General features: G+C 45.3%; 1 protein-coding gene across 1 annotated transcript in view; it reads left to right on the plus strand.

Annotated features, from left to right (window-relative positions):
• The first annotated feature begins 5,581 nt into the window (after positions 1–5,581).
• IGFBP7 (insulin like growth factor binding protein 7) overlaps positions 5,582–27,265 on the plus strand; it is a 65,626-nt gene continuing 43,942 nt past the window's right edge. Inside the window, exon 1 of the mRNA XM_079770792.1 lies at positions 5,582–6,136. Within this exon, the coding sequence (XP_079626918.1) occupies positions 5,662–6,136 (475 nt within the window). The 5' untranslated portion in view covers positions 5,582–5,661. The remainder of the gene's footprint in view (positions 6,137–27,265) is intronic.

Here is a 27,265-nt window from a genome sequence, read left to right on the forward strand (position 1 = left end):
TAATTCTGTACCAGACACCATGTTGGCACCGGGTAGGGCTTCCCTGTAAGACGGTGCAGTTTGCCCATTGCACCAGGGCACCCAGCCCAGGTAGTGAGTGAGGCGGAACACCATCTGCTTGCCGAGGCTTGCACTCTCTGCTGCATCTGCCCAGTGTGTGTGTGTGTGTGGGGGGGGGGGGGGGGGGGGCTTTTGTCTAACTCACATAAAGACCTTGTGGAAATTACATTCCTTCGTCAAGTCTGTCCCTATTAGAATCCATTCCCCTCTTCTGTATTGGCCTTCCTGCATTGCAAGCCTGATCTTGCCCTTCTCCTGCTTCCTGCTCACTGTCACCTATAAGCTCCAGTCCAAAGTCCTGGGCATGGTGTGCAAAGTCCTTGGTCATCTGGCATCTGCCCTCTCTCTAGACTCATTTCTCCCCCTACACACCTTACTTCACCTGTGCTGGACTTTCTTTGGTTGCTAGAATGTGCCAAAATGATTTGCACTGGCTTCATTCCTTTCCACATGCTGTTTATCTGAGCTTGGGTGATCATCCACACACCACGCTACCATCTGACAATCTACTGACCAATGATGATGAAGGAAGAAGGAAAGGAGGAAAAATGAATTGACGATAAACATGATAACTACTGCCTAGCCACATGGCTGAGTGGTTGAACATCAACCTATGAACCAAGAGGTCACGGTTCGATTCCCAGTCAGGGCACATGCACAGGTTGCGGGCTTGACCCCCGGTGGGGTGCTTGCAAGAGGCAACTGATCGATGATTCTCTCTCTCCCTCTCCCTTCCTCTCTAAAATCAATAAAAAATATTTTTTTTAATGGTAACTACCATAACAACTTTTGAATAGAACAATTTCTCCTTTGCTGGGAAATGGGACTAGGATACACAACCCAAAATTGCAGGTACTATGGTCCCCACATTCTGAAAGACTGGAGCAGAGTGTCCCTCAGAGTTCAACGGCCCTGCCACAACCAATCCACCCGGCACACTAGGCTCCCGGGACAACCCGGTGGAGGACGCATGGGCTTCCCCAGGCCCGTTCTCCCACCCCACCCAAAGTAGCCAAGTGAGCAGGGAGAAGCCAACATACCTGGAATGTCCGCATGACAAACACTGAGAAAGGGAGACACACATTCCCTTCCCCAGTTAGACATCTGCTGGGGAGGCCGGACACAGAGAGACAGAGAAGGGCAGGTTGCATGTAGCCATATGTTTTCCACAGATGCCACTGAAATTTGCTGGCCTGAGAGGTCTTGGAGATGTCCCACCAAGAAGGGTACTTGTCAGCAAAGGGTTTTGGAGGGTACTATGGATTGGAGCGGGGGAATGTTGGGATGAAGTGGTATAGAAGGGAAGGAGCTGATAGGCAGATCTCTCATGTGTCATTGCCCTTCATCCAAAAAGCACCAGGAACACACCTGGAGTCAAATAAATTGGGTGTTTTACTCATCGTACCAAGAGGGAATGGACTGCATAAGGAACTGTGGGGTGCCTCGGTGAGAGGAAAGGACCTATTATGGGGTTTGGGCTTTGATTGAGTAATTTGGGGGAAGGTCGAATGAAGCAGGAGCTCACTCTGGATGGGGATAATTCTATGATTATCTCACTAAATCTTATCTGTAGTAAAGGCAGACTCAAGCAGTAGAAAGCTATGATTGGTAAGGGATAGCAGCCTTGTTTAGTGAGAGAGAGAGGGTGCTTGGTATTTTGTGGTGGCACCTCGTCTGAACTGGGGAGAGATATGGCCTTTATGACCCTCAGAGGAAACCAAGCCTGCTGGCATCTTGACCTTGGACTTCCAGCCTTTAGAACTGTGAGAAAATAAAAATATTATGTAAGCCACCCAGTCGGTGGAATTTTATTTTGGTACGTTGGTATTTTGGCATTCCTAGCAAACTAATACAGGCCTATCCTATATAATAAAAGCCTAATATGCAAATTGTTCGACCAGGAGTTTGACTGGAAGTTTGACCACTCGCTATGACGTGCGCTGATCACCAGGGGGCAGCGCGGAACATGGCGGGTGTCAGCGACGCGGCTCTGGCAGCGGGCGGCAGTGGAGGCACTGCTGGCCCCGATGGGCCCCAACAAGAGCAGGACGGCAGCGGCGGGATGGTGGAGCAAGTGAGCAGGCGGCACTAAGCCAAGGCGGGTATGAGCGAGGGCCTGATCGCCCTGGTGATCACCCTGCAGATGGCGACCAGCAGCAGCAGAGTGGGGGGGGGGGGGCCACTGCCCAGCTCCCAGACTCTGAGGGAGCCAGGCGGGGCGGGGGGGGGGGGGGGGGCAGCCCAATCAATTGTCCCACAGGGGAGGAGGTGGAGCAGGTGAGGAGGCAGCGCCAGGCCATGGCGGGGTGCCAAGCGGGGCTGCGAGGCTGTGAAGCTGAGGACGCGAGCTGGGGCTGCAAGCCTGGGGGCACAAGCTGGGGCCCGATCCCCACCGGCCACCCCGAGGGACCCCACCCATGCATGCATTCATGCACCGGGCCTCTAGTAACAAATAAAATGATTGAAGTAGTAACCAGAACTCTTCCCATGAAGAAAAGGCTGGGCCCAGATGGCTTCACTGGTGAAGTCTACTAAGCATTTAAAGACGAATTGATACCAATTATTCACAGACTCTTTAAACACACACACACACACACACACACACACACACACACACACACACACCGAAAATGAGGGAGCACTTCCTAACTCATTCTATGAGGCCACTATTACCCTGACATCAAAACCAACAATGTCACAAGAAAGATGTCCAATATCTCCTTTGAATATAGATGAAAAAGTCCTCAACAAAATATTAGCAAATTAAACCCAGAAACATATGAAAAAAAAGATTATACATCATGACCAAGTATGATTTATCCCAGGAATACAAATTTGGTTTAACATTCAAAAGTCAATCAATGTAATATATTATATCAACAGAATAAAATACATCATCTCAACAGATGCAAAAAAGGCATTTGACAAAATTCAACACCTCTTCATGATAAAAGCTCTTAACTAACTGGGGATAGAAAGGCATTTCCTCCACCTTATAAGATCATCTATAAAGAACCCACAGGTAACATCCTATATAATAAAAGGCTAATATGCAAATCAACCGAATGGCAGAATGACTGATCGCTATGACATGCACTGACCACCAGGGGGCAGACGCTCAGTGCAGGAGCTGCCCCTTGATGGTCAGCACGCTCCCGCAAGGGGAGCACCGCTTAGCCAGAAGCTGGGCTCCTGGCTGGCGAGCACAGCGGTGGTGGCAGGAGCCTCTTCTGCCTCCACTACAGGCAGGCAGTAAGGAGCGAGAGGTCCCGGAGTGCGAGAGCCCTGGACTGCGAGAGGGATGTCTGACTGCTGGCTTAGGCCTGATCCCCTATCCTATATAATAAAAGCCTAATATGCAAATTGTTCGACCAGGAGTTTGACTGGGAGTTCGACCACTCGCTATGACGTACGCTGATCACCGTAAGCGGGCAGGCGGACATCCCCTGAGGGGCCCCAGACTGCAAGAGGGCTCAGGCCAGGTTGAGGGACACCACACCCCCCCACGCAGTGCACGTGCACCAGGCTTCTAGTCATACTTAATGGTGCAAGACTAAAAGCTTTCCCTCTATAATCAGGAAGAAAACAAGGATGCCCACTCTTGCCACTTCTATTCCACATTATACTGGAGATTCTAACCTTTTTCTTGCCATTAGGCAAAAAAAGAAATAAAGGCCATCCAGATTCAACAGGAAGAAGTAAAATTATATTTACGGAGGACACATCCTGTCTCCATATCCAGGCTCTTCATCCTGCTGAAGATGAATGGGTGACAATGTCTTCTTTCTTGGAAGGAAGGAGTTCTCTTCCTATTTCCAACTCTCCCAGTATCACAGGCCCCTTCTCTACTGTCCCACCACCTGCCTGTGTTCTTACTGCTGGTGCCCATGCAGCCTTGAAAAACACTGTGGGGAGCAGCTATTAATGGTGCTGTCGGTACCCCTGTGCTCCCCCTCTCCCCCCTACCCCCACCCACACACACAATTTGTAGAGCCTGAGGTCTTGTCTGGCAGCCCACTGATAAGCATCTTTATTGCTGTCTTCCCCTTCTGCTCACTCCCTACTTCTCAATGGTGTATCCTGACCTGGCCTCTCAGGTAAGCTACTTGCACTGGGATCTTTGTCTAGCATTTGGCTTCTGGGGAACCTAAAACTATGACAGATCGTCATAGTAGGTCCTGAGTGGACTTTGACCAGCAAATTAATAAAATTGAAATAGAATAGAATAGGAAATACCAGAGTACACTCTGTATTTGTTTCAACTTGAGACTGTAAATTGTATCTCTTACTTGGGACAAAGGCAAAAATACTTAGGAAAATCCTGCTCTAAAGACTTTTCATTGTTTTTTAAACAAATGTCATGTCAACATATGAACTTTTTTTTTAAGTACCACTTTTTTAAGAGCATGTTAAGGAGAGGCCAAAAAGCAGTACCAGGTTTTATGAATAGGAAGGTGCTTGGTTTTTCTATTCCCTGAATGTTGTGATTACTTAATTTTCAAAAACATTTACAATACTAATCCTAGGAAGACTCTGGTGAGAGTGACATGTATGTATTGCTGATGTCATTGTAAACCACACGCTTTGAGTTAGCTCAAAAGCCTATAAATCCTGGTATTTATGCTAAGAAAAAAGAATAACTAAAACATGACATGCAGAATCACGTACACTGCAGTGTTTTATGTTCAGTAAAAAAAATAGGAGCAACTTAAATGTCTGGATTTTGAAGGAGGAGTTTGAAGGACCAATATTCTCAGAAAGAGAGGCTTTGAAATGGAGTTTTACAGAAAGATGAAGGAGGAATTGTCCACCGCTTACATAAGCCTCACAGGGGTTCTCAGTGGCACCTCTGCTCAGTTCTCCGGAGAGTCTGATGGGAGATCCACCACAGTTTAGTAGGAACGTAAAACAATGGCACAGCGCGCTCATGGATGGAGTCCAGTACTCACACTTACAACTTGACTTGGCATAAGAAAGCAGAGGTGGAGGAGGCAGTTACAAGGTTCCAAAAAGAGTAGTGGCTGGCAACGATCTGTCCCTTTTAGCCTGCAACCCAAAACCACATGGGGGGGTCTGGGGCCCACGGGGACTCACAATCCCCCTGTGGGGTTGTAAAACCAATTGTGCTTGGAAGAGCTTCCCAACCCGCGGGGCAATCAGTACTCAGGTCTCCAGGGCCCACTTAGAAGTTCATACATTGAACACTGGTTCCGTTCAAAGTCGGTGTGGTTAAGAAAGAAGTACAAATATCTGGATAGGAAAAACGAGGGTCCAGAGGGTGACTATGGGAGACTGGGGCGCAGCCTGCGGGGCGAGGGGCCAGGGGGTAAACGGGAGCCGGCGGGTACGCTCTGAGGCCGAAGCGCAGCGCAGCGGGCCGGAGCCTCCGCGCCCTGGTCACCGCCCCGCCCCGCCCCGCCCCGCCCCGCCCCGCCAGCAGGAGCGCGCTGGAGTCCCGCGGCCCGGGCGGGGCGGCCGCGCTCTCGCCGCCCCGGGGTGTGGTTCCTGTGGGCCAGAGCGGGCGGGGCGCCGCGTTTAAGGCGCTGGCCAGCGGGTCCCGGCTCACTCGCGCTCCCGCCATCGCCGCCGCCGTACCCCACCATGGAACGGCCGCCGGCACGCGCCCTGCTCTTCGGAGCCGCCGGGCTGCTGCTCCTGCTCCTGCCCCTCTCCTCTTCCTCCTCTTCGGACGTCTGCGGCCCCTGCGAGCCGGCCTCCTGCCCGCCCCTGCCCCCGCGGGGCTGTCCGCTGGGCGAGACCCGCGACGCGTGCGGCTGCTGCCCCATGTGCGCCCGCGGCGAGGGCGAGCCCTGCGGGGGCGGCGGCGCCGGCAGGGGGTACTGCGCGCCGGGCATGGAGTGCGTGAAGAGCCGCAAGAGGCGGAAGGGTAAAGCCGGGGCAGCAGCCGGGGGCCCGGGAGTGAGCGGCGTGTGCATGTGCAAGAACCGCTACCCCGTGTGCGGCAGCGACGGCAACACCTACCCCACCGGGTGCCAGCTGCGCGCCGCCAGCCTGAGGGCCGAGAACCGCGGGGAGAAGGCCATCACCCAGGTCAGCAAGGGCACCTGCGAGCAAGGTGGGCACCAGCGCTTTCCTCTCCGACCCCGCCCCCCTGGCCCGCGCTGCTGTAGAACCGGGCTCCCCCTAGCGGGTCCGACCCGCCAGGGCGACGGCCACCGGTGCGCCCCGCGCTGCTTCCCGCAACTCCTCCCCTGGGCATCCCAGGGATCGGAGGCGAGGAAAGGAACTGGCAGCCGCGGGGATGCCGGCAGAGATGGGAGACGCCTCCTCTTCTCTTATTTTGGAGGTTTTAGTTTTAGCGTTTGCTGCGTGCACCAAGAAAGTGAGGACTTGCAAGGCCAGTGAGTGTGTGTGTGTGTGTGTGTGTGTGTGTGTGTGTGTGATTTAGCGATGTTTCAGACTCCCACATCCCATCCCAAAAACTCACCCAACTGATGCTAACAGCTGGCAAGTAGATTCGCAAAAGCAGCCCCCATTCTTTGGCGAAACAAAACATGTCATGTTGTCATCATCTTTTTCTTGGCCTGGGTACATAGATAGAGGTGAAGTCAAGAAATGGGGGGAAAGAAGTTTGACGCCGAAATGCGAAGTAAAAACTTTCAGAGAGAAGTTGTTTGTCCCACCTTTAGATGGCTAGATTGTCAGATCTATAAAACTAAGATTTCAGGGTTTCTTAATATTGAGAAAATAATTCACTTACTGGAAATTACAGATTCTGAAACAGTAATCAAGCGAATTATTTGTGGGCAAAAACAAAAATACAGACTCTCTGAAGAATGTCTTTATGATGTAGTTTTGTTGTGAACCTTATGACCATTTTGTTTTTCTTTCTTGTTTGCTTTTTCGTGTTATATGTCCCCAGGATGCACTGTTCAGCAGGAATGGCTTTGAGATTATGTTTAATGGTTTATTTCATTTCAAACAAGTCCAATCTTGCCATAAGTGAAAGTGGAAAATAAGTAGAGTTCAGGCTTGGGGGGAAAAAAACACACAGATTTTAACTCTAATGCCTGGAATAACATTTTCCATGGGCGGTCGTTTCGAGGGAAGGTTAGAGATCCAACCTAGCAGTCCTTCCCCTGGGCCCAGCCAAAGTAGAACGTGGGAGCGCGGCCATTCTCCTGAAAGGACAGAAGCAGTTGCTTCTTCAACTGCTCAGACTTTCACCAAACTTTCCCAGTAATTCCTTTTTAGAGCTTTTCCCAGAAGTCCATGTGCTAAGAGGTCGTATGTCACCCATTTCAGAGTTCACTATTAAAAGCCTTAAATTGTGTAACTTACTGGTACTTGTTTTATTATCACCTGAAACTTAGAAAGTCGCAACCCAAAGTAGCCTGCATCCTTTTCCAACAGAAACAGTCATTTGCTCCTTTGGATCGAAGTCCTATCATGGAAGAGAAATGTCTATAGCTTAAGAGTTCATTCCACATATTAAGATTTCCTTAAACACCGTAAGGGGAATTTTTCCCCGATCGGAGCAGAAGGTTAGCTAAAGAAAGTTAGCTTGGTGATTGTTTAAGTAGTATCCGTTCTAGCTCGTAGCTGAGACTGATAGTCAGATAGAATAGCAGGCATATCTCAGAGATAATGCACTTAGGTTCCAAGCCACTGAAATAGAGTGAGTCATCACCTTGCTTTAGATGAGGGAGCCTTGCCTTTAAATTATTTCTTAAAAAAAAAAAAAAAGCAACACCTACAAAATGCAATAAAGAGAAGTACAATAAAATGAGGCGTACCTATGGTCTTATAACCTCATTACCATGAATCTTTCCAGATTGCAAGCCCCATGAGGGTACAGGCCTGGTTTTACTTTGTGTTTGGGAAAATGTTCAGAAAAATAGCATCTAAAACTGGAAACCTAGACACAAATTAGCCTTTTCTTCCCAACCTAAGTTTAGAAACGGGGTCTAGTGCCTGGGACCATTTATAGGAGAACTTAGAAAAGAAGATAAGGTCCACCAGAGTTCTTTTCCACAGCAGAGACAATTAGGCCTAAAACCAGTTTTTCTAATATATTGCTCTGACTCCTGAATGTGTTTTGAAAATTACAGAAGCAAACCTGATGTAGTGCCATTGTCTTCTGTGCCATTTAGTATTGGGGCTTTGCAAAGAATAAGACATGCATTTCTAGCCCTAGCTGGTTTGGCTCAGTAGATAGAGCATCGGCCTGTGGACTGCAGGGTCCCAGGTTTGATTCCCTGGGTTGCGGGCTCGTTTCCCAGTGGGGGGTGTGCAGGAGACAGCCAGTCAATGATTCTCTCATCATTGATGTTTCTATTTCTCTCCCTCTCCCTTCCTCTCTGAAATCAATAAAAATAAATTTTTTTAAAAAAAGGAAATGCATTTCTAGGTTCCTCCAACCATTCCTTCCCTCAGAAGAAACTTGAGTTATGCTTCCTCATGTATTGAGAGGGAAGGGACATTGTAGGACTCAGTCACAATGGTGTGGTTCCATCTGTGTTCTCTGTGTTGGTCTCATATAACCCACACTTACTGGGCATCTAAAGGGTGGCAGCACTGTGCTAGGTGCTATAGAACAAGGGATACACAAAGCTGAACTGGTCCTTTTTTAAAAATATATTTTTATTTATTTCAGAGAAGAAGGGAGAGGGAGAGAGAGATAGAAACATCAATGATGAGAGAATTACTGATCAGCTGCCTCTTGCACACCCCCTGCTGGAGATCAAACCCAAAACCCAGGCATGTGGCCTGACCTAGACTCAAACCGTGACCTCCTGGTTCATAGGTCGACACTCAACCACTGAGCCACACCAGCCAGGCAAAACAGAACTGGTCTTGCTGACTAAGAAAGTATTCATACAAATTGCAAACTCACTTCCCTGAGTGCTTTCGCTGGAGACCTGGAGACACTCCCAAATCTTCCCTTATTTTATGAGATCACCACTTACCCTCCTTCTGGAGAGGAACTTCATCTGCTTGTTTTCTGTACCTCTGTGATAAGAGGCAAAGCCATCTTCCTGAAAATTTGTTTGAAAGGTAATGAGCTCATAATAGCACATCTTAGACCTGTCATCATGAATTTACTGCCATTAGAACTTATCAAGGTCCCTGAAGTCATGAATAACTGGAAGAGAGGATTTGACAGTTCAGTTTAATAAAAAGTTAATATAGAGAAGCTGAAATGTATAATAAGATCTCACGTTGGAAGAGAACATGGTGTGCCTTTATTCCAGCTCTTGGTTATTTCCTGTTCATGGCCCTATCAATCTGAGCCCCTGGGTAATCCCATTTCAACCCCCTTTGTCCCTTTGAATCCCATCTTCTCTTTGTCCCCCCTCAGAATTAATTTTTACTTGTGAAATCAGAATTCATTCTTAATGGTCTGCCTTATTATCCCTTTAAGACCAAGTTCAAATTACCTAGCAGGGAATATGAGGCTCTTCACAATAACTCTACCCTGTTATTTTGGCCTCTTCTCCCCAACTCCTTTATAGTCCAGCCACAAGGCTTGCTCTTTGCTGCTGTTTGCAGTCATACCCACACTCTCACCCTCACTTTGAACTCTTAGTTTTCAAGGATCAGCAGGTGTCACTTTCTCTGTGAAGCTCCTTGATTCTCCCACCCCCCAGGGGTGTCCTTGTCCTTTGTCTCTTCCAGCCATTTTTTCAACAATGTTTATTGCACACATACTGTGTACATGTAAACAAGAGCTCTTCTAGCAGAACAGTGAAGATGCTGAGCTCTAGAACTCTGGGCTAGATTCCCTGGGTGTGAATCTTAACTCTGCCACTTCCTTAGCCTTGAACAAGTTACTTGACCTGTCTGGGCCTGTGTTTCCTCACCTATAATGTAAGGACTATCATCATCCCTATCTCATAGAGTTGTGAAGAGTCAATGTTTTGAAGATTATTCATAGAAATAACCTAATGAATATTCATTGTTGTCATCATTCAACCTTCAAGTAAACTCCATGAAGGAAGGGAATTTTTGCTCCCTAATCTACCCCCAAGGGCCTGGATCAGTGCCTGGTACTAGTAGATGCTCTAGATAGATGTTGAATGAATGAATGAATGAATGAATGAATGAATGAATTTCCCAGGTACTGTTCTCATCTCAGCCTAGAATAAGATAGGCAGAATTGACCCCTCTCTGATGGCAATTACTGTAAGCTTTACACAGAAATAAGTGAACAGATATTTTCACACAGTCATATGTGCTGTGAAGAATGTGCAGCAGGGAAATAGGATAGAAACCAGAGGTGGATGAGCAGCAGTAAATGGGGTGGGCCAAGCCATGCAGAGGACCCATGTGAGGATTTAAGCAAAGCGGGCAGAGGTGACAACAGCTCTGCTAGTTAGTATAGCGCCTCCCCACAGCCTCCAAAGCACACTCTGAATGTCTGTCTTCTGCACAGGACTGGGAGCCTCCTAACAGAGAAGCTCCAGCTAGTAATCTTATCTAATAAATGAGTAATATGCAGATTTACCATCACTCCAACACACAAGATGGCTGCCCCCATGTGGTCAAAGATCCTGCCCCCATGTGGACACAAGATGGCCAGCGGGGGAGGGAAGTTGAGAGGGACCAAGCCTGCAAGGGAGGGCAGTTGGGGGCGACCAAGCCTGCAGGGGAGGGCAGTTAAGGGTGACCAGGCTGGCAGAGGAGGGTAGTTGGGGGTGACCGGGCCTGCAGGGAAGGGCAGTTGGGGGGGACCCAGGCCTGCAGGGGAGAGCTGTTGGGGGACCTGGCCTGCAGGGGAGGACAGTTAGGGGTGACCAGGCCTGCAGGGGAGGGCAGTTAGGGGCAAACAGGCTGGCAGGGGAGCAGTTAGGCATCAATCAGGCTGGCAGGGGAGTGATTAGGGTGTGATCAGGCTGACAGGCAGAAGCAGTTAGGGGCAATCAAGAAGGCAGGAAGGCGAGCAGTTGGGAGCCAGCAGTCCTGGATTGTGAGAGGGATGTCCAATTGCCTGATTAGTGAGAGGGATTGTCCGATTGCCTGCTCTGATTGGCTGCTAAACAGGCATTCGGACATCCCCCGAGGGGTCCCAGATTAGAGAGGGTGCAGGCTGGGCTGAGGGACACCCCCCCCTACCCCATGCACGAATTTCATGCACCGGGCCTCTAGTTCTTTATAAACACAGTGGCTGGCTAATAGTTGGACACTTCATAAATATTTGTTGATTAAACAAGGGAATCTCTTAAGAAAGTGCCTTCCCTTTTGGAAATGCAGGCAATGGACTCTCCTGGCTGTCTGCTCTCTCTCTTCTCCTTGTATCTTTACGAAGTCCAGGCCAGGGAATACATCTGACACTGATTCATCTTCCCATCCTCTGCTATCCTGAACTCTAACATTAGATTGTCACCCCCCCCCCCCCCCAAATCTCAACATTTCCCCATCCCTTTGCTGGTTAGAATTAGGTCTAAATGGAAAAAGCTTCAGTGACGATTTTTCTTTTCAGAAACTCATTTTGATGGATTTTAAACATTCATTCTTTGCGAATCTCATTGTATGCTCATTTTTATGTTAATAACATATTATTTAAATACCTGTTTTTCTATTACTATTTTTTCCGTGAATTTATGAATTTGTGATATTGTGATTTGTAATAAGAAATATATATATTAGATCTTCATCCCATGTAGCTACTCAAACCTTTGGAATTTTCCAAGTGCTGAGAGTAACAAGGTGTCCTTTTCTTAAACTAAGGAGGTGACTTTCAGAAAGCCCCTAAGTCATCTAAGGATAGGGGTTGATTGCCAGTGGAGCCAACCATGTGATTAGTGGGTTGGAACTTTCAATCCCACCCCTCCAACCTCCTAGGAGGAAGAGGAGCTGGAGATTGAGTTCAGTCACCAATGATTGAATGATTGGGTTGATTTAATCAATCATGCCTATGTAATGAAGCCTCCATTAAAACCCAAAAGGGCCCAGCAGGCGTGGCTCAGTGGCTGAGCATCTACCTATGAACCGGAAGGTCACGGTTCAATTCCCTGGTCAGGGCATATGGCTGGGTTGTGGGCTACATACCCACTGTGCAGGAGACAGCTAATCAATGACTTTCTCTCATCATTGATGTTTCTATCTCTCCCTCTCCCTTCCTCTCTGAAATCAATAAAAATATATTTTTAAAAAAAAAAACACACAAAAGGATGGGTTTGGAGAGCTTCTGGGTTGGTGAACATACAGAGGTGCTGGGAGAGTGGCTCACACCGTGAACATGGAAGCTCCATGTCCTTTCTTCAGACCTTTCCCTCTGCATCTCTTCCATCTGGCTGTTCCTGAGTTACATCCTTTTATAACAAGCTGGTAACCTAGTAAGTCCGTAAAATGTTTCTGAGTCCTGTGAGCCACTCTAACAAATTAATGGAACCCCGGGAGGGGGTTGTTGGAACCTTCAATCTGTAGCCAGTCAGTCAGAAGCACAGGTGACAACATGGACTTGTGATTGACATAAGAAGTGTGTGAGGTGGGTGAAGGGGGAAGTCTTGTTGGACTGAGCCCTTTACCGGTGTGATCTGATGCTATCCCAAGGTAGACAGTGTCAGAATTGTAGGACACCCAGCTGGTGTTGGAGAATTGCTTGGGGATGTGAGAGAAAATACATATGCAACTGGTGTCAGAACGGTAGGACGTCATTGAAAGTTGATACAGAAGAAAAAGATAATAAATAAATAATAAATAGCAAAAAAAAATTAAAAAAAGAAAGTTGATACAGAGTGTTCCAATTTTAAATGAAATTTTAATGGTCTGGCTTATCCTGTGGAAAAGGGTTGGGGAGTGGGGCAATGCAAGTCAGTGCAATACTGTCATACCACAAAGACAGACAGAGAGCCCCCTGGGGGGATCCTTAGCCCGGGTTTATGAAGAGCCAGGAAAGACTTCCTAGAAGAGTGATGTCCTGATTGAGACAGAGGTGAGAAGGAATTGCTAGCATGGCGCTTGGAGTGAGCTAGAAGGAAGAGAGCAGAAAGCACAGCACATGGTTCCATGGGGCTGCCCCACAGAGAGGGAGGGCCAAGGGGCAGCCAGACACTTAACAGGGCTTAGTGACCAAGGGCCTTGTGGCCCGTTAAGGAGTCTAGACACTGTCATAAGAGCAGTGGGCCGTTGAGTGACGTAATTGGATTTTAAAAAATCTCTGTGGCCCTAACTGGTTTGGCTCAGTGGATAGAGCATCGGCCTGTGGACTGAAGGGTCCCAGGTTCGATTCCAGTCGGGGCATGTGCCTTGGTTGCGGGAACATCCCCAGTGGGAGGTGTGCAGGAGGCAGCTGATCGATGTTTCTCTCTCATTGATGTTTCTGGCTCTCTGTCCCTCTCCCTTCCTCTCTGTAAAAAAATCAATAAAATATATATTTTTTAAAAAATAAAATAAAAAATCTCTGTGGCCACCCTTAGGAGGATAGATTGGAAGGGGCAAGACTGTCATCAGGGATTCCCATTAGGAAGCTGTTACAGTAATCCCAGCAAGAGATGCCTAACTCCTCCTACTATACATGACCTTTAGTTTCTGTTTCAGACCTTAGAAGCATTGTTGAACCCCGGGTCCTAACCTGCCACGGCAAGCTTTATTACTTGAAAAGTCTGAACTGTGCTTTTTCCTTATTAAATGACTCCTCACAACGTGCCCTGGCATCTCTTTCTCATTAGCCAGCCCAGCTCCCAAATTACAGCCACTTGCTCATTTCATGTCAAGAGGCTTTTCCCCCATAAGCCCCGTTCCTCCCTCTCTCTACTTTCAGATCAGAAACAGAAAAAGCCACATCCCGAAGAGTCTACCCTAACCCCATAGAAATGCTTTCAAGTTTTTTTTTTCTAGCCTCAGTTGCCCTTCTTGAACACAGAAACTTCTAGAACGATAAGTGAATCACCGGTTCTTTCTTACCACTAATCCCTGCATTCTAGGAAAGGTTTGAAAACCCGAAGCAGCTTTAGAAAAAATTGTTCTCCAATCCTTCTTACCAGGAACTGATACCATTAACAGTTGTGTAAACTTCCAAACCTTTTCCTATTCACATCTAAACACATTTTTGTGTGTATATGTAACATATATAGCAAAGGTATAAGTGTAACATATTTATATATGGGCTCATATTTATTCACAATCAACTTAGTTATTTTACTGTACATCCTACACATGTATTTTTATGTGTCTATAATAGTTTACTAGCAGTAGAATTGATGGAATAAAGGTTATTCACATTTTAACTGTTACAGGCAAGTTGCCTTCCTAAAAGGTTAATACTCCCTCCAACTGTATATGTGAGTATCCTTTTTCCCACACCCTTGCCAACATGGGTATTTTCAATCTCTTTAATTCTTGTCGAGCTGAAAAGCAGTATCTACTGTTTAGTTTGCAATTTCCTGCTCTCTAGTGAGACTGAACATCTTGTATTTCTCCTGTGAATTGCTTATGTATGCCTTGCCATTTTTTTCTGTGCATGTATTATTTGTATTTTTCATATTTATTTTGAATTATTAGGGATATTAACATTTTTGTTAAATATTTGTTATATTTTCTCTGGAAAAGGAATTAGGCAGGCTTGAAGAAGGGCCTTAAAGGACTTAGGATTCTTTTCACAGAAAAGAATCCAAAGAACAAGTTAATGTTCCATCATGGTTTGGGAATTAGTTATTAAATGGAAGGTGCTTGACCTACTTTTCTACAATTCTTCAGGAGACAGAATTAAAAGGCCTGGAATTAAATAGCCACTCTCAACCAAAGGTCATTGGTGCCAATTCAATGCCAATAGGAATCCCCAATTTGGAATGTGGTGAAGAAGGAAACTTTATTCAGTACAAGCAGCTCAACTGTGAGACAGCACAGCTGTGGAATAACTCAATAGTGTTATAGCTCAATTAAGAGGCCCTGGAGCGAGGTGGCCCTGGAGCGAGGTGGCCCTGGAGTGAGGTGGCCCTGGAGTGAGTGAGGCCCCTCTTCAGCTAGGCAGCTCTGGTCTGCTCACCTGCGCCAGTCTGCCTCACTCTGCTCCTTTGCTATGGCAAGATGTCTTTGGGGTTTCAACTCCAGCTGGAGAAATGCAATCTTCAGTCTTGGGTGGAAAGGAAAAGTGCCCTGGGGGAACTTGCTTATATAGACTACCCCTGGTTCCTGATTGGGCCATCCTCATGCAAATAAGAACTCCAAATCCTCAAAGTTTGATTAGTCCAAAGGGCACTGTCCTGATTGGTCAGAATGGAGCTGCCCTGATTAGTTGGTGAAGATGCTAATGGGGATATACCTGTGCAGCTCCAATTGGATGGGGAAGGTCTCAGTCCTATTGGTTGTAATAGGATTCCAGGAATTCCATAAGAGCTGGCTCAGGTGGCAGGAATACAGTGCAGGCAGGCAGTTCAGAGCAGAGGCAGGTAGCTTAGTGCAGGCTTCTCCTGAAGAGCAGTTTTTGTGAAAGGCCCCTGTGCAGAAACAGCTGCTGGGCGGTGTTTTAAATTTGAGCCCCGTCAAACCACTGAGAGCCCTTCTTATTAGGTATTTTCTTTCCCAGGGTCCACACAACAAAGCACAGTTAGATTACACACCAGGGAGAACTTGTAGGTAAAAACTGTTGAATACCGTTACATGCTCATATGGGAGTCAGGAGAATTCTGTTCCGAGACGTTCTGTTGGAGAGCTGAGCGGTAACCTACGTGAGGAGGGGAAGCTGGGAGAGGATGTTAGGACTTTTAAGATCTTTTACACTCTAGATATTAGATGGAATGATTAAGCTGAGCAAGTGTTTATTATCATCCTTAAATATAATTTGCATCCTGTCCATAGAGCCTGCCCTCTGGTTTACTGTAGACTTGCCTTCTAGAAGAAACTGCCTTATAAGTCTCTTTTGAATAGTTCAGTGACAGAACTTCCTTGGGTAGAGTCCAAGGCCAGCCGGCCTTCCCTCGTTCTAAATTCCTCCCCCACAGTGTATAAGATTATGATGCTTCCTCTAACCTCGAAATACCCTGCTAATGATCTGACCTCATCTGCACAGTATTTTTAATTGTAAGACAAATAGCATCTTATTCTTAGCAACTGTTAGAAAGGGAACCCTGAATTTGTGTAAGAAAGACTTTTAGTCCAGAGAATGTATGTGTGTAACCTTTTTTGTAATTTAGATCCAGGAGTGGCACCTTTAGAGCTTAGAGATGGAAAAAGACTTAGAAGTATACCAATTAATAAGTGCTTATTTTAGGCAATTTTCAAAATTTCCCAGTGAAGCCTTTTTATGAGGGGGTAGGAAGGTGATAAGGACTACAAATGTCACAGGAAAGCTCTCCCAAGCCTGTTTCATGTGGTTTTCCAAGTTGATCAAGACCATCACCCCAAGAGGACCCCACCCCACGAAGCCTCAAAGATAAAGTGAGGTCAGGTGAAGAAAGCCATGGTTGATAATGTGTAGGGGGGAATGTTTGTGTGTTTTTTTACCTAAAATTGATGTGTTAAATAGTTGAATTAATGGCAAAAGATATGGTGGAGTTAGTTAGAAATAGCTGGAGCTAGCAATAAACGTGCCCCCTGAATGCCTCGACCACGCAGTGGGTTACCAGAGAGAGGTGCTGTCCATGAAACCCACAGGGCCCAAAAGCGGGCCAGGGTTGCAAAGAAGTTTTGTGTCTGAAAAGTAAGAAAGGTTCAGACCAGGTAAACCAGATCAAGTAACCTCATTTTGACAAAGCCCCATTCATTTGGCATGAAGTTTCTTACAGTAGGAGTGTTGACAAGGCTGTGGACAAGCAGACATGTTCAAAGTAGAGTTTACCACGATGATAAAGCAACACCCTCAAAACTTAAGGATAATACATATTATAAGTGAAAGTAGTTTAGTCTGCTTCAGAAGATTTTTGCAAAGGTCACATTATTTTTTTTAAATATATTTTATTGATTTTTTACAGAGAGGAAGGGAGAGGGATAGAGAGTCAGAAACATCGATGAGAGAGAAACATCGATCAGCTGCCTCCTGCACACCTCCTACTGGGGATGTGCCCGCAACCAAGGTACATGCCCTTGACCGGAATCGAACCTGGGACCTTTCAGTTCGCAGGCCGAGGCTCTATCCAGTGAGCCAAACGGGTTAGGGCCAAAGGTCACATTATTAAACAGATGTGAAAACACGGTGTGAACAGATATCAAAACAGTTGCTAAGAATAAGATGTTATTTGTTTTACAATTAAAATAAATGTAAAGAATCTTATTGACTGGACTGGAAACTACTTTGGGGCAAGAATTCCAGTCAGTACCTTGTAGATGGTGATCATGATAACTGAGGTTTGTAGTACTTTACAGTTTGCTGGGGGCTTCTGTGGACATTTCCTTGTTTGTTACACTTTGGGGAAGTAAGGGGAATTACTGTCCCAGCTTCCAAATAAGAAAACCGAAGGCCACCCATCACACAGCCAGGTAAATAGCAGTGCTAGTACGTAAATGTAGGCATTGAGCTACAGCCTTGCTATTCAAAGTATGGCAGGTAGACCAGCAGCACCGGCTCTCTGCGCTATCTTTCTCTTCTATAACCCTAAAACTGTACCAAAATAAACAGTTTAGCCCTAGCCAGTTTGGCTCAGTGGATAGAGCATCAGCCTGTGGACTGAAGGGTCCCGGTTACGATTCTGGTCAAGAGCATGTACATGGGTTACCGGCTGGATCCCTGGCCCTGGTCGGGAGTGCATGTGGGAGGCAACCAATGTGTCTCTCTCACATCGATGTTCTCTCTCTGTCTCTCCCCCTCCCTCCCACTCCCTCTAAAAATCAATGGAAAATTATCCTCCAGAGAGGATTAACAAAATAAACAGTTTAAAACAAAAGTGATTCACAAGAGTCAAACTCTTGGGTGTGAAAAGTTTTAGAAAGATCCTAATGAATTTATCCTGCTTATATTTTCTTTTTGATGAATTGACCAGGGGGATGTATGATACATTCCTGATTAAATAGCTCTAAAAGAGCTCTTTCCATTAACACAAAGTAGAAATTCTATATGATAACAAAGTTTATGTCATAGTTTAATTGGCTTTTGTGATAATGTGGTGCACTTTATAGTAAATGTCATATTCCATTCTGGGAAAGATGGTATTTCTTAAATGAATGAATGTCTCTTCGGACAGATCCCTGATCAGTGCGTCATCCGTCCCTCCAGGGCCAGATTGGAAATATGAGAGCCAGTCTCCTCATCCACAACCAACAGGCCCTTGAAGGGCCAGTGTGTTGGGGCAGCAGGCATGGATATTTTCCCAAGCAGGACTTCTTGGGGCATAACATTTATGTGTGGTGTTTGATCATTTGCCAGGCCTTTCAGGTAACTCCGAGTAAGGAAAAGGAGGAGAAAAATCACTCAGATAACTGTCAACACGCTCAAGTGTTCATTTTCACCGGAGATTTTAGCCCTGCGTGCTGACAGAGCCCTGTCCTAAGCACCACTCTACCATCAATTTTCCCAGCCGGGATAATATTTACTCCACACCTAAGCTGAGGTTCACTATTGGGCCACTCTCTGGACGGAATTTGCATTTTTAGGGACTGAAGCATATGTGTTGTCAGGTGACAACTTCCAGGAGAAGGAAAATCCATGTAGGGATTTGAGAACTCAAGTACCTACAACCCATTTGACTTTCTGAGGGTGCGGGGAGGGAAGAGAGCACTTTCATATTCTCAGGCAGAAATGCAGTCGCCTCCGATCATCCTGTTCTTTCTTGTTCTTCTTGAAGAACCAGCTTTTGGGGAAGGCTGTCTCTTTCCCTGAGTGAGAAAGGCTCAAAGACATTCATTTACATCGCGGCAGATTAATGGGCCAGCGGTCAAGTGGTTGAATTGGGGAAGCTTTAGATCTAACATCTGTTCTGCTCTCCTCTGGCCTGACCTCAAGCAAGGGAGAAAATTTTATCAAGAAATAGATCTCCTGGAACATTGAGAAGGTTTTGAAAGGGACCACACAGAAACGAGGCTTTAGGAATTTGTCAGGGTAGCCCCAGCCTGCAGGATGCAAAGCCTGCTCCTTCTGCGTGGGAGTTTTCAGAACTCTCTGCTCAGAGAACAGAAATCCAAAAGTGAAATTTCCATAGCAGCTGCAGCAATTACTCTGCAACCCTGCCCCGCCCCCCAACCTCAGGAAGCCATAGAGCGCGTGATAAAAAATGAAACGCTTTTTAAAAAAGAAAAAGAAGAAAATGAAATGCTTAGGCAACAGTGCCGCTCTGAGTTAGAGAAGGCTGGTAGAGGGGCTCCTTGCAGTGAGGCTGCGTATTAGAGATGCTCAGCCCAGCTGGAGAGGGCAGGCTGGGACAGAGATCAAGATGCTACCGAGTTTTGACGGCCAGGGCTGCAGAGCCAGAGGCCCCTCTCCGCTCAGATGTGTCGCAGATCAGAACTGTAGGGCAGGAGGCAGAAGCTACCAGCAGGCTCTTTCTGCACCGCGGAGCCTTTGGTTCACTGGCGGATAACTGTCAGGGAGGAGCAGGCTGTTCAGGACCCAGTTGTGATGTGGACGTGTTACGGGCTCTCTACCTCATTTCTGCCTCATCTGAGGCCTCTTGCTTGTCACCCGCTCTGCCCGGCCTCTCATTGCCTGCTGCCCCTTTTTCCTAACTGAGCACAAATGTGGTTTTCTTTTCCACCCCCAACCCTTTCTCAGTTACAAGGCTTGGCCAGCAACTCTAGAAATGGGGAGCTCTACTCAATCTGCTCCTCCAACGCCATCCCCAGACTCATGAGCCGCCTCTGGCATTGGCCCCAAACTTGGCATGCCACCCCTGAGAGGCAGCCAGCTCAGTCCACATCATTCAGGAGATGGGTGTCCCTTCCGTGTGTGTGTGTGTGTGTGTGTGTGTGTGTGTGTGTGTGTGTGTGTTAATCCTCACCCAAGAATATTTTTTCCATTGATTTTTAGAGAGAGTGGAAGGGATGGGGGGGCGGGGAGGGGGGAGAAACATTGATGTAAGAGAGATGCATATATTGGTTGCCTCCTGCATACGCCCCAACTGGGGCTGGGGATCAAATCTGCAACCCAGGTACATGCCCTTGACGGGGAATCGAACCCTCAACCCTTTTGTGCACAGCCAACACTCTAACCCCTGAGAAACTCTGGCCAGGGCTGTCTCTTCTTTTTTTGATGCTACTTTGGGATGAAGTGTTTACAAATGTCTTAGGATCCTAATCCTAATAATATTTCTACATCTATCAGTATTATGGGTGTTACTAAAAGTTTGAGTACTACAATACTTTAAGAAAGGTATTCACCTAAAGCCACAACAATATTATCTTTCATTTATGTTACTAGAATGCAGGTTCCACGCGCCCAGTGTTTTTTATCTGTTTAGACACTGTTGACCCCGTGTCTAAACAGTCCTTGGGATGTAGTAGGTACTCAATACATATGTTGAGTAAGTGAATGAGTAATTAAGAGTGGATTACAATGTGCCCTGTTGGAAAGGAGAACCTGGTGTAAGCCCTCCTCCCTCCCTCCCTTCCCCCCCCCCCCCCCCCCCCCCGTCACCCACTCTGGGATCTCTGATAAGGAAAGGTGTCTCTGTCCAGCTTATAGGTCCCCCATCCTAGAGGAGAATTTCTTGTTATTTTGCATCTTCTCCCATGGACACTTGTACTTACTTTCTACTATCACAAAAACTCTGTGATGGAGAGCAAATGTTCAACTCAAAGTTACCACCTCCCCCTGATCATTTCCCAGGCAATGAGAATGGTATTCTACCACTGGCTGTGTGACCTTGAGAAATTTACTTAACTTCTCTGGGCTTCAGTTTTCACATCACTACAATGAGTTAATGTGTTTTAAATGCTTAGCACAGTGTTTGACCCACAATCGGTATTTAATAAAGGTTACTGCAAGCCTACTTTCCCCTTTAGTTAAACAGCAATAGAGGAAGGCACAAATACAATCCATTCTCATTATTCAAGGTAGTTATGCTCTATAAAGTCTTACAAACACTGAATTAGAGAATACAGAGCAATTAGCGAATACAGAGGAGAATCAAAGCCAATAGCCTCTAACTCATGCCCAAATAAAGATGATCTAACACACATACTTTCTCTAGGACACATTATAGCCTTGTTTTCCCTTAAGGATCCTAGACAGCGCTTCCCCACTACTCTTGGGGATCATTTTAAACAGCAAGATCGCCAACAGAAAGCACATAAATGCAAAAAAAAAAAAAAGTGGTATTAAGTAGACTGTGAAAGGGATGGTTGTTTACAGTATGAAAGCTGAAATAAGAAGGTAGAGCATTGTGTCGCCCCCCTAGCTGGGACCTGAGATTTTTTTTATTTTATTTTATTTTTATTTTTTTTTTGCCATTTTGTGCATGTCCAAGAATGGTTTTATTTGGAGGGGTTACAAACAAATTTTAGCAGTAGGTGGATTTGCAAATATGGAATCGGTGAATAATGAAGAGCGACTGTGTTGGAAATGGTCAGATCAGTGACAAGTCTTAGGGAACTACCAGGATTTCTGAGGACGGAGAGCATGTATGAGTTATGCTTCCTTTGAACATCCCAAAGCATTTAACGTAGTTCTGGGCACAGAGTGGGTGCTTAGTAGATAATTTTTGGATTCATGATCCAATTCAATAAACGCATGTACTGTCCCTGTGTTGACTGTCTCTATGAGGAGCCTCTGTTGCCCTGTACCCACCTGCTAGCAGGACTCCCAGTCCACAAGCGTTAGTGAAAAGTATAGGTTTTTCTAATCTTTCAGAGGAGCAGCAGGAAGGCCCCTCCACTTCCCTTTCCAGTCTTCCCACCAGCTAGAGTCTCCTGCTTGGCCCTTGCCTCACACCAAGCCCGCCTGTCTTTCACTTTGCCCACAACCAGGCCTCTCATCTCTCTCCAGGCTTAAGCTCAGCAGTTAGACTCTGTCCAGGCTCCTCCAAGTCTACCCATCACGCAGCTCAGGAAACAAAGGTTAGCTGGATTCTCATTATCATTAGAAGGGGAAAATTGTGATGATTCCCTGTCACTCATGTCAAATGCTCGCTTTTTGTAAATGCTGTGTTAGGTGCCCTAAGGAAATCTGCAGGGATGAGACAGATAATGCCCCTTCTCTAAGGAGCCTGCAGACCTGTGGTCCATCTGGTGGTTTCTGGAGTGTGTGAAGGCAAAAGAGGCAATTAGATTAAAATAAAAGAGCCCCAAGTAAGTCAAGTCAATAAAAATGCATTTAAGCCCGGCTGGGGTGGTTCAGTGGTTGAGCGTGCATCAGAAGGGCACTGGTTCGATTCCTGGTCAGGGCACATGCCCGGGTTACAGGCTCCATCCCTAGTCAGGGGCTTGCAGGAGGCAGCCGATCAATGTTTCTCTCTCATCGATGTTTCTATCTCTCTACCCCTCTCCCTTCCCCTCTCTCTAAAATCAATAAAATCATATTTTAAAAATGCATACAAGCAAAGAGTGCACACACATATGTACACTCCTCAACTGTTTTCAATCATTGGGAGCATATATTTCCTGTGCATTTTCTACTGGAAGAGAAAAATGAACAACGGTACATTTACATGTGTGGCCTATAAATACATTGTAATTTAATTATAGACTATATGAGCTTATAAATAATGTAACTATGGCTAGATGTGTGGTACATGAATGAATTGGTTATTACTTTGCCCAAAGTGACAGTCTGGAGTGGAGATGAGTGAATTTTGTTTTTGTTTGCTCAGAATTGAGCTAAGGCTAGAATATGGATCAAAAAAAATTCTTAAAGATTGTGTTTAACTCAGTAAACACTAGGGGGAAAATATGCAGTAAATTCACTTTGCTCTTCCTAGTTCCCAGAAAATGCGTAAAAGCAAAATTTTTAATGGCACAATTACCTGTTGAGACCATGAGGATACTATTTTGCAATTAGTGATCCATTGTCAGATGTTTAGCTGTTTGGACAAACCACAGTGGGTTTTTAATTCTAGACTTACATATCCTTGTTAATTAATTTCAGCTGCCATGCAGTTTTTGTGTACTATGGGAATATGAACTAATTTAACTTCCTTTTTAAAAAGACCTTTTTGTTATTGGAGAAAAACATAAGCATTGAAATTTGTAGAACTCGTTGAAATCAAAGACAATCATTAATATTTTCATTATACCCCCTCCATATTTTGCTGCATTTTAATCTAGTGTTTTTTAGGCACATATAATTGGTAGTGCTATTTATATCTTTTTAGACATCTTGTTTTTAATTTATAAATATTTTCTCTGTTCAAAATATATTATAAATAATATTTATAATGCTACATGATTTACTCCAGTTTTTCTCTGTCACAAATAACCTTTGAATTTATATCTTTGGGCATTAAGGTCTTATTTCTTCTGCATTATTTCTTTAGAATAGATCCCAAATTGGAATTACTGATTCAAAGCTATGAACATTTATTTTTAAGTTTATATATGTAGCCATTGGTGATTCCAGTTTAAAAATTAGCCTCTTCTAAATAATTTAGACACATTTTCTCCAAAACATAAAAAGCCAAAGCAAAGCATTCCAATATGCAGTCAAAATTACTTTTTAATTATCTTCAGACTTGGATTATACTTCCCCAGTGGCATAGAGACCATTGAGAGTAGTATTTTCACCTCAGTTCCTATTTATGAAATGTTTAATGACTGGCCAGAAAAACAAGAGCCCTGCCAATTGTCTAGTCTGCATCCAAGATTGCCAGCCATCGGGGGTGGTCCAGATCAGCCACAACTCTTCCAGCAAGAACAAAAAGGCTGTATGTTTGCTATCATGCTTTCCTTTTGTTAGAGTCCATTTGGCCAATAAAATATTTCAAAAAGAATAGGGAAATGGAGAATATGCCTTTTATACACCATTGCATTGGGGCTGATAAAAAAAACATGTGCATCCCTGCTAGAGTAGCTTGAAAACATCCGTTGTAATGGCAGCCACGTACATGAGATGTGAACAGTAAAAATTTTGTGCAATTTGGAGGTTTTGTCTTTAGCATTTTTTCACAGAAGAAAATAATGACCTTTCCAACTCGATTTGACTGCAGTCAAATACACAATTGATTCTCGGCATCTCCATGCATATCGCTGAGACTGTGGCTCCACCACTTGTTTCATCTGAGTGTGTGAGATGCACTGTTACTCTCCAGGTCTCAGGGAGCGCCTCTGGCCTGCTCCACTTATTACAACTGGAGGAGAATCTGCTCACAACCTTTTCCTGCACGTGGGTCCTTAAAGAGATTGGCAAAGTGTTTCTGTTTTGCTCAGATCTTTCATTTCCAGAATATTCAGCAATAATAGTTCTTTGTTAGGCAGTTATTCCCAGTAACAAAGTAACTAGACAATGCTGAGGATCTATACCAGTGATGGGCAACCTTTTGAGCTTGGTGTGTCAAACTTCGCCAAAAAACTGAGCATAACTCGGGTAGTGTGTCACTTTGAGGAAAAAACATTATTTCGCAAATGTTTCATCCTCAGGAGCAGCAAATGTTTCATCCTCGGCATGCGGCCACCTCAGCGGCCACGTGTCATCAGAAATGGCTACGAGTGTCTACGGCCATACCACCCTGAACGCGCCCGATCTCGTCTGATCTCGGAAGCTAAGCAGGGTCGGGCCTGGTTAGTACTTGGATGGGAGAAATGGCTACGAGTGTCAGTGCTGACACACGTGTCATAGGTTCGCCATCACTGATCTATACTAATAAAAGGGTAATATGCTAATTAGACCAGACGTCTTCTGGATGACCTTCAGACATCCTTCCTGAAAAAGCCGGGCCCAGGCGAAGCCGCCCACAATCCTGGGTTCAGGGGCCAAGGCAGAGGTGGTTAGGGGCTATCAGGCCAGCAGGGGAGCAGTTAGGGGTGATCAGGCCAGCAGGCAGAGGGGTTAGGGGCAATCAGGCAGGCAGGCAAGCAGTTAGGAGCCAGCAGTCCCGGATTGTGAGAGGATGCAGGCCAGGCTGAGGGACTCCTCCCCCGCCCATGCATGAATTTCATGCACCGGGCCTCTAGTATATTTAGAAAAGTGATGAAGCCACAGGTGATTTTTCTGGCAGAATTTTTCCCATATCTGACCAGAAGATAGGAATACAACCATGCCTTAAATTAACATAGCACAGTATGGTTTATAAAAATCTTCACAGACTTTCATACGTAGATTGCCATTTTAATCCTCACAAGAATGCTGTGTTGTAAGTGTTATCCCCGCATTATATAATCAGCAACCAAGATTCGGTGCATTTGAGTGCCCTAATTCATGGGAACCAAGGGAAGCTGGAGCAGGGATTTGGGATGAACTGCCATGTACATAGGTGTGTACACATGTGTGCTCACAATTAAAGCCACAGGAAGCCAAAATTGAGTTTTAGAGCCCGTTAAACATGAGATGCCTCATTCCAATTCTTAGTCAGTGGATTTTGTCTTCATTTCTAAATCTGTGTCTCCTTCATTAAATATCCTCTGTTGTTAATATACTACATTTTCACCATCTCCATTTACTCTGATTGTAATGAATGAGTGGGTAGGCACATGCTTGTGCTTGTTTTGTTAAACAGTATAGGTGTGTTTGAAGAAAAATATCCAGAGAATCTGAAGATGTTGCTTTAGTAAATTAACATAACTTAAATTCCAGGTTTGGGCAATGGCAGTTGTCTAATGTAGCATGATAAAATCATTCTCCAAGTGCCCATGATAAACTTGCTTAATTATAGATTAAGTCCAACTCCCAAAGTGCACACACAGCCTGGACCTGTTAACTTTACTCAATAAAATAACCAAGGTGACATACATTTCCTGAGTAAAATGCAAAATACGCTAGAAAAGGTAAATCAGATAAATTGCTGCTTGTATATATCTTTTCTAAAAATAAAACATAACTGAAGAGTATAAAGACGTTTATGAAAAACAAATTAAAATTATAATCTATTGGAGTAAACTTGAGTTTTGGGGAGATTTAATTTTTTTCCTGTGTGTGTTTCATCTCTGTGGAATGAGCATGTGACCCACTGAAAAGTCCTTGAAACCAACAGGGTGTATGATAAGGACTAGAAAGCCTAGCTGTGGACACTGCCAAAGAAAGCAGGAAATGGTGAGTTTCTCATGGAAGCATGACATTTGTCTCAGACTCGGGAAATTTTTAGACAAAGAGGTGAAGAAACATTTCTCAGCAATATTCTGCATTAGTCATGTCATTGAGTCTGTAGGTAACTTGTATTATATTTTAGTTTGTAAATGGTTTTAGGTACGCCTATGCCTGAGGTAAAAGTGCTATTCCATACTAGTTCCTTCAGCGTGTAAGGGGATGGTTGAATTTTGGGGAAGGAAAAAAGAAGAAAGATTACCCAAAAGGCAGCCGCTCTTGTATCAGTAAGGAATGTGTTCAGCTGCAAGTAATAGGAACCTGGCTACAGTGGTTCACCCCAAAAGAGGTAAAAGGGGCTTACAGTCACCCCTCGGTATCTGAGGGGCATTGATGCCAGGACCCCCTTAAATTAAACGGTGTAGTATTTGCATATAACTTATGCACATCTTTCCGTATACCTTAAATCATTCCTAGATTATTTACAGTACCTAATACAGTATAAATGCTCTGTAAATAGTTGTTATACTTTATTGTTTGGGGAGTAATGACAAGGGGAAAAAAGGTATGTGCATGTTCTGTACAGAAGCAACCATCTAAGCCTAAGTACATGATACATATCAGCAACGTTAACATTTTTATAAAAAATACTTGCAATCACGATTGGTTGAATCTGCAGATGCGGAACCCACAGATATGGAGGGCCAACTGTATTTGCAGAACAAGGAGTCCAGGTGTAGACTGCTGCTGGTGTGGATTTAACCACTCAACAGTGCTGTTGAGAACCCAAACTTAATGATCAAAAGAAGGGAGGTGCCCCTCCCATTATTGAGTCCTATTTCTTTTTCCTTTTTTTTTTAATATATCTTTATTGATTTTAGGGAGGTAGGGGGAGAGAGAGAGAGAGAGAGAGAGAGAGAGAGAGAGAGAGAGAGAGAGACATCAATGATGAGAGAGAATCATTGATCAGCTGCCTCCTGCATTGGGGATGGAGCCTGCAACCCGGGCATATGCCCTGACCAGGAATCAAACTGTGACCTCCTGGTTCATAGGTGGACACTCAACCACTGAGCCACCACGGCGGGGCTGAATCCTAATTCTAAGTGGTTAGAGGAACAAGGAAAAGGATCGTGCCAATCACACGTCCCATTTTATCAGGTGAGCGAAAGTTTCTCAGAAGCTCACCTCTCGGCAAACGTTTGCCTA

The sequence above is a fragment of the Cnephaeus nilssonii genome (assembly GCF_951640355.1).
Source record: "Cnephaeus nilssonii genome assembly, chromosome: 1".
Lineage (NCBI taxonomy): Eukaryota > Metazoa > Chordata > Mammalia > Chiroptera > Vespertilionidae > Cnephaeus > Cnephaeus nilssonii.